Source organism: Oncorhynchus masou, chromosome 1, assembly GCF_036934945.1.
Source record: "Oncorhynchus masou masou isolate Uvic2021 chromosome 1, UVic_Omas_1.1, whole genome shotgun sequence".
Taxonomy (NCBI): Eukaryota; Metazoa; Chordata; class Actinopteri; order Salmoniformes; family Salmonidae; genus Oncorhynchus; species Oncorhynchus masou.
In genome coordinates, this window is record NC_088212.1 from 29,371,669 (window position 1) to 29,384,670 (window position 13,002).

At 38.5% G+C, this 13,002-nt stretch overlaps 1 protein-coding gene across 2 annotated transcripts; it reads right to left on the minus strand.

Annotated features, from left to right (window-relative positions):
- Positions 1-4,437: 4,437 nt before the first annotated feature.
- On the minus strand, positions 4,438-7,157 carry LOC135541521 (NFU1 iron-sulfur cluster scaffold homolog, mitochondrial-like). 2 transcript variants are annotated; one of them, XM_064967836.1, is made up of 4 exons: positions 7,025-7,157; positions 5,747-5,810; positions 5,457-5,631; positions 4,438-5,300 (listed from the first exon to the last, which is right to left on the minus strand). In XM_064967836.1, the coding sequence occupies exons 1-4, from the start codon at positions 7,155-7,157 to the stop codon at positions 5,253-5,255; spliced, it is 420 nt and encodes a 139-aa protein (XP_064823908.1). In that variant the 3' UTR covers positions 4,438-5,252. The 2 variants fall into 2 exon arrangements, with proteins under 2 accessions (XP_064823908.1, XP_064823913.1); XM_064967841.1 differs by having other exon boundaries at positions 7,053-7,068.
- Positions 7,158-13,002: the final 5,845 nt, after the last annotated feature.

A 13,002-nucleotide genomic window follows, 5' to 3' on the forward strand; every position in this document is an offset into this window, starting at 1 on the left:
TACGAAACAATGTGAAGCGCAAGACCTTATTTTTATTTGCTAAACAATTTCGAACAGATTTTTGCTTTTTTCAAGTCTCACTCAATTTCAGCTGATGCCAACTTCTGGAGGTCGCAGTGGGGCAACGATATTTGGCTTTCCCATGGATCTGAACGCTCCGTTGGTGTCACTACAAAGAAAAATACCTTTGGTGGTAATGTTATACACTCGGAATGTGACCCCTTTGGTCACTTTATTTGTCTTGTGATTAGTTACAATGACATTACGCTCATTACTGTCAACTTCTACGGGTACAACACCAAACATGAGAATGATGAGTTGCTTGAATCTATAGAGAAACATATTGAAACAACATTCATTGGTTATCTAAATTTCCCTATTCATTATTATTGATAGGAGGGGACTTTAACATTACTATAGATAATTCAACTGATAGATGGCCCCCCGGTAGGCTAACCAATCAGAATTTGGGTTTAATACTTTTTATGGAAAAGTTTGATCTTACTGATATATGGAGAGAGACGTTTCTGGCCGAAAGATCATTCACTTGGAGTAACAAAACAGGCTCCAGACAATCCAGGATAGATTTTTGTCTTATATCCAAATGTATTGATAGTGAGTGTGTTACTACAAATATTTGTACTACTCCCCTCACAGACCATAGGGCCATTTACATTGATATCAAAATATTTACCCCTGATACTAACCATGGTAGAGCATCCTACTGGAAGCTAAATAGCTCATTATTAAAAAATGATATAGTTAAATTTGAGGTTAAAGATCTGCTCTCACACTTTTGAGAAAGGGCTTGTGAAGAAAAATCTTATTGCAAGAACTGAGAGCTCTTTAAATTTGAGGTGTCCAAATACCTTAGAAAATATGGTAGTAATCTTGCTTAGACCAGAAGAGCTGAGGAGGAAAAGTGATCATTAAGATAACTTCCCTTTCTCAGAGGTCCCCAGCCGGCCTCTCGGGGGAGGAGAAGATGGAACTAATTGAGTTACAAAATAAACTGGATAATATATAAATATTAAAAGCAGAAGGAGCCTTTATTAGATCTAGGAAAAAATGGATTGAGGAGGGAGAACAAAATTCATCCTATTTCTTTAGTTTTGAGAAATTTCACTCTAAAAATAACACTATCCATAAGTTAAACATTGATGGTGTTATTACAGATGACCAAAAATGAATCGCTAAATACTGTAGCAATTTTTACAGTATTTCTACATACAGTCAGGAATCCACAGGTATGTTTTTTAACTAACTGAACAATGTTCACTCTATCAGTGATATAGAATCTAAGTGTGATGAACCCATCAAAGTTGAAGAGTCTATCAAACATCTAAAGAACAATAAATCACCAGGTGTTGATGGAATTACATCAGAATTTTACAAATGATTTTCTGAACAAGTAGCTCCCTTCCTATATGAAGTCTTTTTAGAAAGTATTAAAAACAATGTTCTCCCTCCTACAATTAGTCAGGGGTTAATAACACTGATACCTAAGCTTAAAAAAAAGTGCTGCTCATCGATAACTGGCGTCCAATTTGACTTCTTAATAATGACTATAAGATATTAGCCTTAGTACTTGCAAAAATAATTAAATAATTCCTGGATGCAATCATTGATGAAGCACAGTCTTCATGAGGAACAGACATATTTATAACAATGTCAGACTAGTATTAGACATACTTGACTACTCAGACCTAATAACCGAGGATAGCTTCATATTATTTATAGATTTTTATAAAGCATTTGACACAGTAGAGCATCAGTTCCTCTTCCACTCCCTTGAGAGACTTGGCTTTGGGGATTTTTTTCTGTAATGCTATTAAGACTCTATGCAAATGATAACAGCTCTATCAAATTGAAATATGGCACCTTACCAAGATTTGAGTTAAAGAGAGGAATTAGGCAAGGTTGTCCTATCTCTCCATACCTGTTTTTATTAATCACCCAACTTCTTGCAAATTCTTTAAATAATAGTCCTGTACAAGGTATTTCCATAGCTGGTAAAGAAATTATTATAAGCCAGCTGGCTGACAATACTACACTTTTTCTGAAAGACGTTAACCAAATTCCCATATCAATCAATGTGATACAATCCTTTTCCAAAGCGTCTGGTCTATATCTTAACATTAATACATGTGAACTCATGGCTGTCAAATAGTGTATATTGTCTTATATCCATACATATTATGGTATTCTGGTAAAAGAAGAACTTACATATTTAGGCATAACCATTAAAAGGATCAGGAGTCTAGAGGCTTACTAAATTTTAACCCTCTTATTAAAAAACCCAGAATAAGCTATATCAATGGCTACAGAGGGACTTATCTTTAAAAGGTAGAGTACTAATAACCAAGGCTGAAGGTATCTCTAACAAATGGCACTCTATCTTTATATCTTGACAGTTAAATAAGCAAGGAGATAGACCAGATGCTTTTCAACTTTCTGTGGAGAAACCGTACCTATTACATTAGGTAAACTGTTGTAATGAACACTTATGAGAATGGTGGGCTGGACTTTACTACCGTAAATAACAATTTTAAGATCAATTGGATAAAACAATTCCTAAGAAGACCCACTTCTATCTGGAATTTTATTCCTCATCTACCTTTGGTGGCCTTAACTTCATATTGCTTTGCAATTATAATATTGACAAAGTTCCAGTGAAACTTTCTGCTTTTCATCGGCATGTTTTCTTGTCATGGTGTTTAATTTATAAACACACATTTTCTCCACACAGATATTATATATGGAATAATCGGGATATATTGTATAAAAATACTGTAATACTATAAAAATACTGTTTTTAGAATATTGGTTCCGAAATAATATCCTATTGGTGAGCCAACTGGTAAATGCAGAGGGTCTTTTACTCAGTTGTAAGGAATTCTTATCACTTTACAAGGTCCCTGTAACACCTAAAGATTTTACAATTGTTTTAGATGCCATTCCGTCATGTGTTGCTCTATTATTCAGGAACGTGTCAGGACCTGACCCTCAGAGCCTACCTTCTATTGACCCTGTTGACTCATCAGTAGGAAAGATACAAACCTTGTTTCAGCAGGATGTTGTATCTATCTATACCTTATGTCATGCCTTATTGGAATGGATTTATTGATAATATCTGTTGGAAAAAAGTTTGGATGTTGCCACACACATACCTACTTGTTAACAAAATTAAGGAAGTTTCCGTTAAAATGATTCATAAATATTATCCTGCCAACCACTATATGAAGAAGTTTAAGGAAAACATCAACTCAAATGGCTCCTTTTGTAATGACCTCCCAGAAACAGTGTTGCATCTTTTTTTGGCATTGTATTCATGTAAGAAAACTGTGGCAAGACATCAGTAGATTTATAATTGAACACTTTTATGAAGGTCTTACACTATTGTGGAGATATGTTCTGCTTGAATTCTTTACCTATGATAGAAATAAGCTGAAACATTTTTATTTAATTAATTTCATTATTCTTTTGGCCAAATTCCATATTCACAAATGTAAATTTACAAACAAAAAAACACTTTCTTATCCTACAAAAATAAATGTAACTGTATTTTAAGACAATTAAATACTCTACTAACAAAAAAGCTGTTAGAATTGTAAGTGTATGCATGTCCCTTAAGATCTTTGTGTAATGTGATATTGTACCCCCTAGGTCAATTGTCCATTAATCTATATATACTTGTGTTCCCTCATGTACTCTCTGTATTGATTTGTTGTTAATCATAATAATAAATAAATACCAAAAAAAGGAGATGGAAAGTAAATTTGTGAAGTGTCAATCATCCAACCAATATTTATTGGTGGCTATATTATCGTAAAAAAAATCATGTAAACTAACATTTGCTGTTTTGGTCTTAATATAAGGTTTAGGTTAGGCATAAGATTAGCAGTTTGTTAAGGTTAGTTTTAAAATCACATTTAAAAATAAAACATTGAAATAGGTGGGGTTTATGTCTGTGGTTACTCGTACTAACTGTATTTATTCAAAATAACCATATTTATTCTCAGTTTAGTTTGATAAAATGTTTGTCACCATATTTGTTTGTTACTTTAGATCTACCTTATTTTAACAGACCGTGGAATGGACAGAGATGCGTTAGTGGATGATAAATTCCCCCCCAAAATGTATAATTTATAGAGGTGTTTTTAATTGCTTATTATACATTCACATAATAATAACAGACTTAAAAACCAACGCAAACTCAAGCTTTCCTCCAGACCATACTCCATCTGTGCACCATTTCCCTGTCAGGTTGACAGATTATTTGGTTGGCAATTTCAAATCATATCAAAGTGTCACATGCGCCGAATATAACATGTAGACCTTACTTGAAATGCTTACTTACAAGCTCTGGACCAACAGTGCAGTTCAAGAAAGAACTACATTCAATGCAGTCAAGAAAATAATTTCATACTTAATTCAATGCATTTTATTTATTTACATTATACAGTGTGCACATTTGTGTTGTATATGGATGGAGTTGTGCTTTTTAAAAGGTGCACAAGTGCAGTCAAAATGTATATATTGAACAACAGCTGATGAACCAAACACTGTAAAGGAGTGAAACAATTTATCAGTGTTATTTCCTGATAGCTGCTGGTTGAAAATACAATCTAACAGGACCTTCTAAACAGCAGGTTTGCATGTGTGGGAGTTTCGGCTTTCCATGGTGACATCACCATGCGGTAAATTAATAGACCAATAAAGAGCTTCAAACCTCTCTGACAATGACAGCTAGTTCTCCATTCTCCCCTTTGCAAAATCCTTACTTGATGTCGTTTTTTGCTAAAAAGCTATTTTGCCCATTTGAATGGAAATCTTTTACAGTAAGGTATTTAATTGTTACCCAGAAATGAGGTGATAATCATATACAAACGGCTGCATTGGGCCTGTAATAACCAATACTTACTGAGTTATATGGTGTGATAATACTAGAAACTGTAATAAATGAATCGTCAGACAAGCTGGAATCCTTCACCTTAGAAGCCTTTCAAAGCAAGCAGTAGGACAAAGACAGTACATCTTACCCACTGAAACACATAGCCAGAATGACTTAACAGCTGACAATCTCTGAGAATTGCTATGAAGTTCAATGAGAAATCTCTTCAAATAACCCTGCAGTTCTTCTTTACCACTGCTGTGCTTTAGACAGGACTCTACGATGCTCATTAATCCGCTATAGGATGGAGTCAGGAGTGGGTGCTGGAGGGGAGAGGGTAAGAAGAATGTCTGTAGAGTCAGTCGATTCCATTGGACTCAGCCTTGACAACTTCCTCTTGCTCATCCTTCACCCGGGAAAGAACATGACATATTAGGTTAGTCTTGTGAAAACAACATGAAATGTTAGGTTAGTCTTGTGAAAAGAACATGAAATGTTTAGGTTAGACTTGTGAAATCGAGAACTGGACCGACAGGCAAGTTATTTTGTACAGGCTACAAACCTGCTCTACCCCTTCCACTTCAGGGACATAGAACTGCAACATATTCTGGATGCCACTCTTCAGTGTGACCATGGAGCTGGGGCAACTGGTGCAGGAGCCCTGCAGCTTCAGCTTCACAATGCCATCCTCAAAGCCGCAATACAGGACATCTCCACCATCCTCCTGCACTGTGGGCCTGGGGGAAGCCACATGAGTTAAGACTGATACATACTGATACTGCAATGAGCAAAGAGACACTTCTGAGAACAGGGAGATGTCAGAAAAAGGCTACATAGAACAACTAATAATACCTGATTCGGGTATCCAGAAGCTCTTTGATCATAGTAATCGCCTCATCATCATCATCTGAGGTTGCTGTGAAGACAAAGGGAACAGTTCATGCAAACATATACTTACAGAACAGACAGTGCCTTCGGAAAGTATTCTGCCCACTTCAAATTTTCCACGTTTTGTTACAGCCTTATTCTAAAGTGAATTAGTTTTTTTGACCTCATCTATCTACACACAATACCCGATAATGACAAACTAAAAACAGGTTAAGAAATGTTAGCGAATTTATAAAATATACATCACATTTACATTAGTAATCAGACCCTTTACTCAGTTTTTTGTTGAAGCACCTTAGGCAGCGATTACAGCCTAGAGTCTTCTTGGGTATGACACTACAAGCTTGGCACACCTGTATTTGGGGACTTCCTCACATTCTTCTCTGCAGATCTTCTCAAGCTCTGTCAGGTTGGATGGGAAGCGTCGCTGTGCAGCCATTTTCAGGTATCTCCAGAGATGTTCAATCAGGTTCAAATCCAGGCTCTGGCTGGGCCACTCAAGGACATTCAGAGACTGGTCCCGAAGCCACTCCTGCATTGTTTGGCTGTATCCTTAGGGTTGTTGTCCTGTTGGAAGATGAACCATCGCCCCCAGGCTTAGGTCCTGAGTGCCCTGGAGCAAGGTTTCATCAAGGATCTCTGTACTTTGCTCCACTGATCTTTGCCTCAATCCCGACTAGTCTCCCAGTCCCTGACACTGAAAAACATACCTACAGCATGATGCTGCCACCACCATGTTTCACCGTAGGGATGGTGCCAGGATTCCTCCAGACATGATGCTTTGCATTCAGGCCAAAGAGTTGAATCATGGTTTCATCAGACCAGAGAATCCTGTTTCTCATGGTCTGAGTGTTTAGGTGCCTTTAGGCAAACTGCACTGAGGAGTGGCTTCCATCTAGCCACACCCATAAAGGCCTGATTGGTGGAGTACTGCAGAGATGGTTGTCCTTCAGGATGGTTCCTCGGTTTTTGCTCTGACATGCACCAACTGTGGGACCATCTATAGACAGGTGTGTACCTTTCCAAATCAATGGAAACAGGATGTACCTGGGCTCAATTTGGAGTCATAGCAAAGGGTCTGAATACTTACAGTACAAGTCAGTAGTTGACACACTTTTTTCTTTTATTTATTATTACCATTTTCTACATTGTAGAATAATAGTGAAGATATCAAAACAATGAAATAACACCTATGGAATCATGTAGTAACCAAAATTTTATGAGATTATTCAAAGGAGCCACCCTTTGCCTTGAAGGAGTTCCCACATACAGTATGCCAAGCACTTGTTGGCTGCTTTTCCTTCACTCTGCGGTCCAACTCATTCCACACCATCTCAATTGGGTTGTTGTCGGGTGATTGTGGAGGCCAGGTCATCCGATGCAGCACGGCCTCCCCTGGTCAAATAGCCCTTACATAGCCTGGAGGTGTGTTGGGTCATTGTCCTGTTGAAAAACAAATGATAGTCCCACTAAGCTTAAAGCAGATGGGATGGCGTACTGCTGCAGAATGCTGTGGTTGCCATGCTCGTTAAGTGTGTCTTGAATTCTAAATAAATCACAATGTCACCAGCAAAGCACCTCCACACCATCACATCTCCTCCATGCTTCACAGTGGGAACCACACATACATTTACCTACTCTGCATCTCACAAAGACACAGAACCAAAAATATCAAATTTGGACACATCAGACCAAAACACAGATTTCCACCCGTCTATTGTCCATTGCTCGTGTTTCTGCATCGGTACCGGATTAATGCTAAGAAAAGGGAGGTAATGAAAAGTGAGCTTATTTATTACAGAATGACATGGCAAAACCCAGTAACAGCTCCTGGAGTTTCCTGTGTATTCTCGTTCCTAATGCTGACGGTATGTCCCGCTTATGTATGGACTATCGTCGCGTAAATGCCGTTACGAAGTCTGATTATTTTCCTTCTACCACGCTTAGATGACTGCATTGATAGAATTGGCTCTGCTGTGTAAATTAGATTTGCTAAAAGGTTACTGGCAGGTGCCTCTTCTGACATCTCGGTTTTCGTTACACCCGATAACGTCGTACAATACAATGTGATGCCATTTGGAATGTGTAATGCACCTGCTACTTTTCAGTGGCCAAGTTTGAGTTTGGGAAGGCTACTGTGAGACTTAGGGAAGCAGGTGGGACGAGGTCAAGTGCGCCCAGTAACTGGCAAAGTGGAAGCAATTGTTGCTTTTCCTGCCCCCACGACTCTCCGCCTGTTGCGCAGATTCCTGGGGATGGTAGGGTACTAGATACATTCTTTAATAATTTTTGGACGGTAGTAGCTCCCCTTACATCCCTGCTTAGTCCCAAAGTACCATTTAAGTGGTACCAGGACTGTAACTATGCTTTTGAGTTTGCCAAACCGCTACTTTGTAGTGCCCCAGTGCTTGCCACGTCAACTTTAATAAGCCTTTTAAGTTGGAGGTTGACGCTAGTACAGTGGGGGTGGTTGCAGTTCTTTTGCAGGAAGATGAAGAGGGAGTGGATCGGTCCGTCAGTTTCTTCTCCCGTAAGTTCAAATCGTGTCAGTCAAGGTACTCCACCATTGAAGAGACGCTGGCTTCATTGCTTGCCTTACAGTTTTTTGAAGTATATGTGGGCTCCAGTGCCTTGCCTATACTGGTCTTCATGGACCATAATCCTTTCGTGTTTTTGAAGCAAAAGTACAAATCAGAACCACCTCCTTATGCGGTGGTTTATGAAACTGATAAGAGCTCCTATAGCTAGCGGCTTACTTACTAATTAGTTGAGGAACACGAAGTGATAGACATAACGTGAAAACATGCATTCCTACAGCTTAATAGATATCTTCAGTACTCAACGAATCCACAGAGGAAAACTTAGAGAAATACACAACAACCTCCTGACCTCCTGTAAGTCACCATGTTTGTGATGTTTCTAAACAGTGACTCAATTTCCGTAAACTCCGCTGAGGGCGGAAACCGTCCTTGTATTTTTATGTAAGTAAATTGTTTATTGCCTTCCTATAATGATACACAACCACAAGGCAGATGAAAGGTGCATCTTATAACATTCATTACATATGGGCGTGTCTCATGATCATAAACAAATGCAACAAATTAAAACTATTAAAATGACTTGCTTTTGCATTCATTTATTTATCTTTACATAAGGACATACAACATTCGTGTTCATCAAATGCAAGCTTTGCATGATATGGGTGCTTTGATTTTGATATGGGTGCTTTTAGGTTTCAGCAGGTGAGGCTTGCTGTATAAAATAAGCCACTGTTCTTTCCTATACAAGTCAGTCATAAATCAAAGACAGTCAAAGACTTGATATTATGTTCAGGAATTGACATACAAAAGAACGACTAACAACTAAACTTCACACAATAGCAATTATCTGGCAAACAAATGTTAGTCAGCCGGAAGACAAGTTAAATAAAATTCAATTTCAACTTACTCTGTCGATTGTTTGTAGGCATAGTCTTTATGCAAGGGGAATTAAAGAACATGAATTTAAAGTATAATTAAAAAGCATTTCCAAACGTGGGTCTTTGTAGACCCGTACAGTTCCTTGGAGGTCAGTTCCTCTCTGCTTACCTCATGTCAAAATAAAAAGTTACCCACAAGTTCATGCTATTTTTGTGTGCAAGTGTGGCAGCGCACTTGCAGGAATTATATTTTGACATAAGGTAAGCGGGTCTACTACAACATACCCACGTTTGGAAAGTCTTTAAATGTATGTTCTATTTGATGTTTGTTTTTTGTTGTTGCACAATGACCAACCTTATGGACAATTGGCAGAGTAAATTACAATATCTAACTTTTTTGTTTGTTTTTTTGCAAGCTAATTCCTATCAAAGCTACTGTGTAAATACTATAGTTGCTAAAATAAACTAATTGTCAAGTAAATTATTACTGCTGATGCAGTGTGCATTCTTCATTTGCACTGCAGATTAACAAACATATACAAGTGTTGTACAAAGTAATAAAACAAATAATTAACAACTAATTTTAAGACAGCGGTTCTTACTTTGGATCAAGTAGTTTAAAACCTCTATTGGTCCCCACCATGACCAGGTAATATGCAGAGTCGTGGATAGCAAACATTGAAAAGTGCTTCAAGATTATTGAATAGTCAGCAGAAGACCATATCAGCATTTCATATGGCTATGGAGAAAACAAAAACAGAAGGAATGCAAAATCTGGTGCAGAAGAGCAAAAAGGTAACCCTTACAGGTTTATGATGAAACCATGTGTTGACCATTTACTTGGAAGTGTATTTTGAGCATGTGTAGGCAGGTGTCTGACGCCACAAGTGAAAGTTACAGTTCAACTGTGTTTCGCTTGAGGTGCTTGACAAGGGTTGTAGTTATTCTGGTATGTTCTGCTAGGGGGTGCTGATTCTAAAAGGTAGAAATAGTGTGAGGTGCCATCATTCTAAACTAAAGCCTTGTTCACACTGGTAGTTTGAAATGACTCAAATCCTATTTTTCGGCATATCCAATTCTAATCTTTTATTTTTCCTGCAGTCTGAACAGCCAAAAAGCACATGGAATCATATTTCAAGCCACATTTGAAAACACCTTCGTAGCTGGTTTGAAATCAGATACAAATCTGATTCCTGTCCATGCGAATTAAGTCAGAACGGTCAAATCTAATTTGCCATCAAGTGGTTTTTACTGTTATTTGGCATATCTTGTTACTTGCTAGCTACTCTTGACATGACAAGAATGTGGTAGCTAACTAGCTTGTTGTTTACAAACAAATGAGTGAATGTACTAGAACGCTAAACAGCTACCTAGCTGACTGCTGTGGCTAGCCAAAAAGGACTTGTTTGAAAGTTGGTTCATCTTATATCCTTTGCAGCTCTAAAATTATTCCTACATTATGATTAACATTCAAAGTAATGGGAAATGTTAATGGCAGGCTTACATGCAGTAAATGAGGTGATTCTACTGGTGTGTATGTACTGACATGTGTGTAACTGATACACTACATGTTAATGTTTTTAAATGTATGTATATTAATGACTTCTTCTTCTTTCTTTATGTGTCGGACCCCAGTAAGACTAGGTGTTGCCATTGGCGTCGGCTAAGGGGGATCCTAATAAATCAAATAAAGTGTGGGATCTTTCCCCCACGGCATCCCCCCTACGCGTTTTCCATTGTTTTGGTCGAATTCTATTGGTCTCTTTACTGCATCTATTGTTGTCACCTTAGCTTGGCTACATAACTTCTGAGTGATAGGAAGCACGAGCAGCACCAATCACCCTATAACACTGTGCACTCACACACTTGCATAGCCATGTCAGGAAATAACTTATCTGAACACATCGTCACTTGTAACTTGCTGTTTGGACAGTCCGTATTCCAAAACAGTATTCCAAAACTATTTGAGCATTAAGTCCTGCAGTGTGAACAAGGCTTAACTACATCACATTTACAAAGCGGTGACTCAAGTGCAGGTATAATGTAGAAGTGCGGATTGAGAACATGATTGTGAATGTATAGAGTTCCAGTGAACGTAGCATTTGATGCTGATTGGGAGTGTAGCATTTGATGCTGATTGGGAGTGTAGCATTTGATGCTGATTGGGAGTGTAGCATTTGATGCTGATTGGGAGTGTAGCATTTGATGCTGATTGGGAGTGTAGCATTAGATGCTGATTGGGAGTGTAGCATTTGATGCTGATTGGGAGTGTAGCATTTGATGCTGATTGGGAATGTAGCAGAGGTGCTGATTGTGAGAGTGGAGGACGTAAGGCTTCACTTCTACAGCATTAGCAACCTGCTCAGTCCAAAATTAAAGTAAACCAACAAACAAATACAGCAGAGGCACCTACAAGAAAGGACAAGCGTAAGGAGAAACTCTGACCTTTCACTTCTAAAGGTATGTTCTGTACTGTATGCCCTGCATGTAGATACATAAGGCTGACTTTTGTAGCACTGACAGTCACGTGACCATGTAAAACAACTAATAGTGACTAAGATAGCAATCAGTGAAGGATCAAAAAAAGGCTAAAACTCAAACAATCCAGCATCTGATTAACATTATAATACATGATCAAATATGACCGCACTGCTAGAGGTACATTTAACCTACCTAGTAAAAAAAGTGTACACCGCTCAATGGGCCAAAAGGCTCATCAGATTACTTCCAAAATATCAGAAGTATAAGACACAGAGGAACCACTAAAGGAGGCCTTCCTCTAATCACCCTGAGACCAGAGCTGTCATGGGAATTCTTACTGGGCATCTCAGAGCAATGGGGAATGGACTAAGTATAAGAGCAGAGGGTCAAATTTGAGCGGTTGAGCCCAGAACGGGATATGCAGTATACAGTTGAAGTCGGAAGTTTACATACACTTAGGTTGGAGTCATTAAAACGTGTTTTTCAACCACTCCACAAATTTCTTATAGTTTTGGTAAATCGGTTAGGACATCTACTTTGTACATGACACAAGGAATTTTTCCAACAATTGTGTACAGACAGATTATTTCACAATCACAATTCCAGTGGGTTAGAAATGTATATACACCAAGTTGACTGCGCCTTTAAACAGCTTTGAAAATTACAGAAAATTATGTCATGGCTTTAGAAGCTTCTGACATCATTTGAGTCAATTGGAGGTGTACCTGTGGCTGTATTTCAAGGCCTACCTTCAAACACAGTGCCTCTTTGCACTGAGACATCAGAAAGACAGAAAAAAAGACTTCCACAAGTCTGATTCATTCTTGGGAGCATTTTCCGAACGCCTGAAGGTACCACGTTCATCTGTACAAACAATAGTACCACGCATCGGTCATACCGCTCAGGAAAGAGACATGGTCTGTCTCCTAGAGATGGACGTACATTGATGCGAAAAGTGCAAATCAATCCCAGAACAGCAGCAAAGGACCTTGTGAAGATGCTGGTGAAAACGGGTACAAAAAAGTATCTATATCCACAGTAAAATAAGTTCTATATCGACATAACCTGAAAGGCCGCTCAGCAAGGAAGCAGCCACTGCTCCAAAACCACCGTAAAAAAGCCAGACTACGTTTTGCAACTGCACATAGGGACAAACCTTGTACTTTTTGGAGAAATGTCCTCTGGTCTGATGAAACAAAAATAGAACTGTTTGGCAATAATGACCATCGTTATGTTTGGAGGAAAAAGTGGGATGCTTGCAAGCTGAAGAAGACAGTCCCAACTGTGAAGCACGGGGGTGGCAGCATCATGTTGTGGGGTG

Coding starts and splice junctions, on each gene's coding strand:
- LOC135541521 (XM_064967836.1), bottom strand. CDS start 7,157: ATGACCTGGCCTCCACAATCACCCGACAACAACCCAATTGAGATGGTG. Junction 5,811..7,024: donor GAACTCCTTCAAGGCAAAGG/GTGGCTCCTTTG, acceptor TTGTCTTCACAG/CAACCTCAGATGATGATGAT. Junction 5,632..5,746: donor CTTCTGGATACCCGAATCAG/GTATTATTAGTT, acceptor GGCTTCCCCCAG/GCCCACAGTGCAGGAGGATG.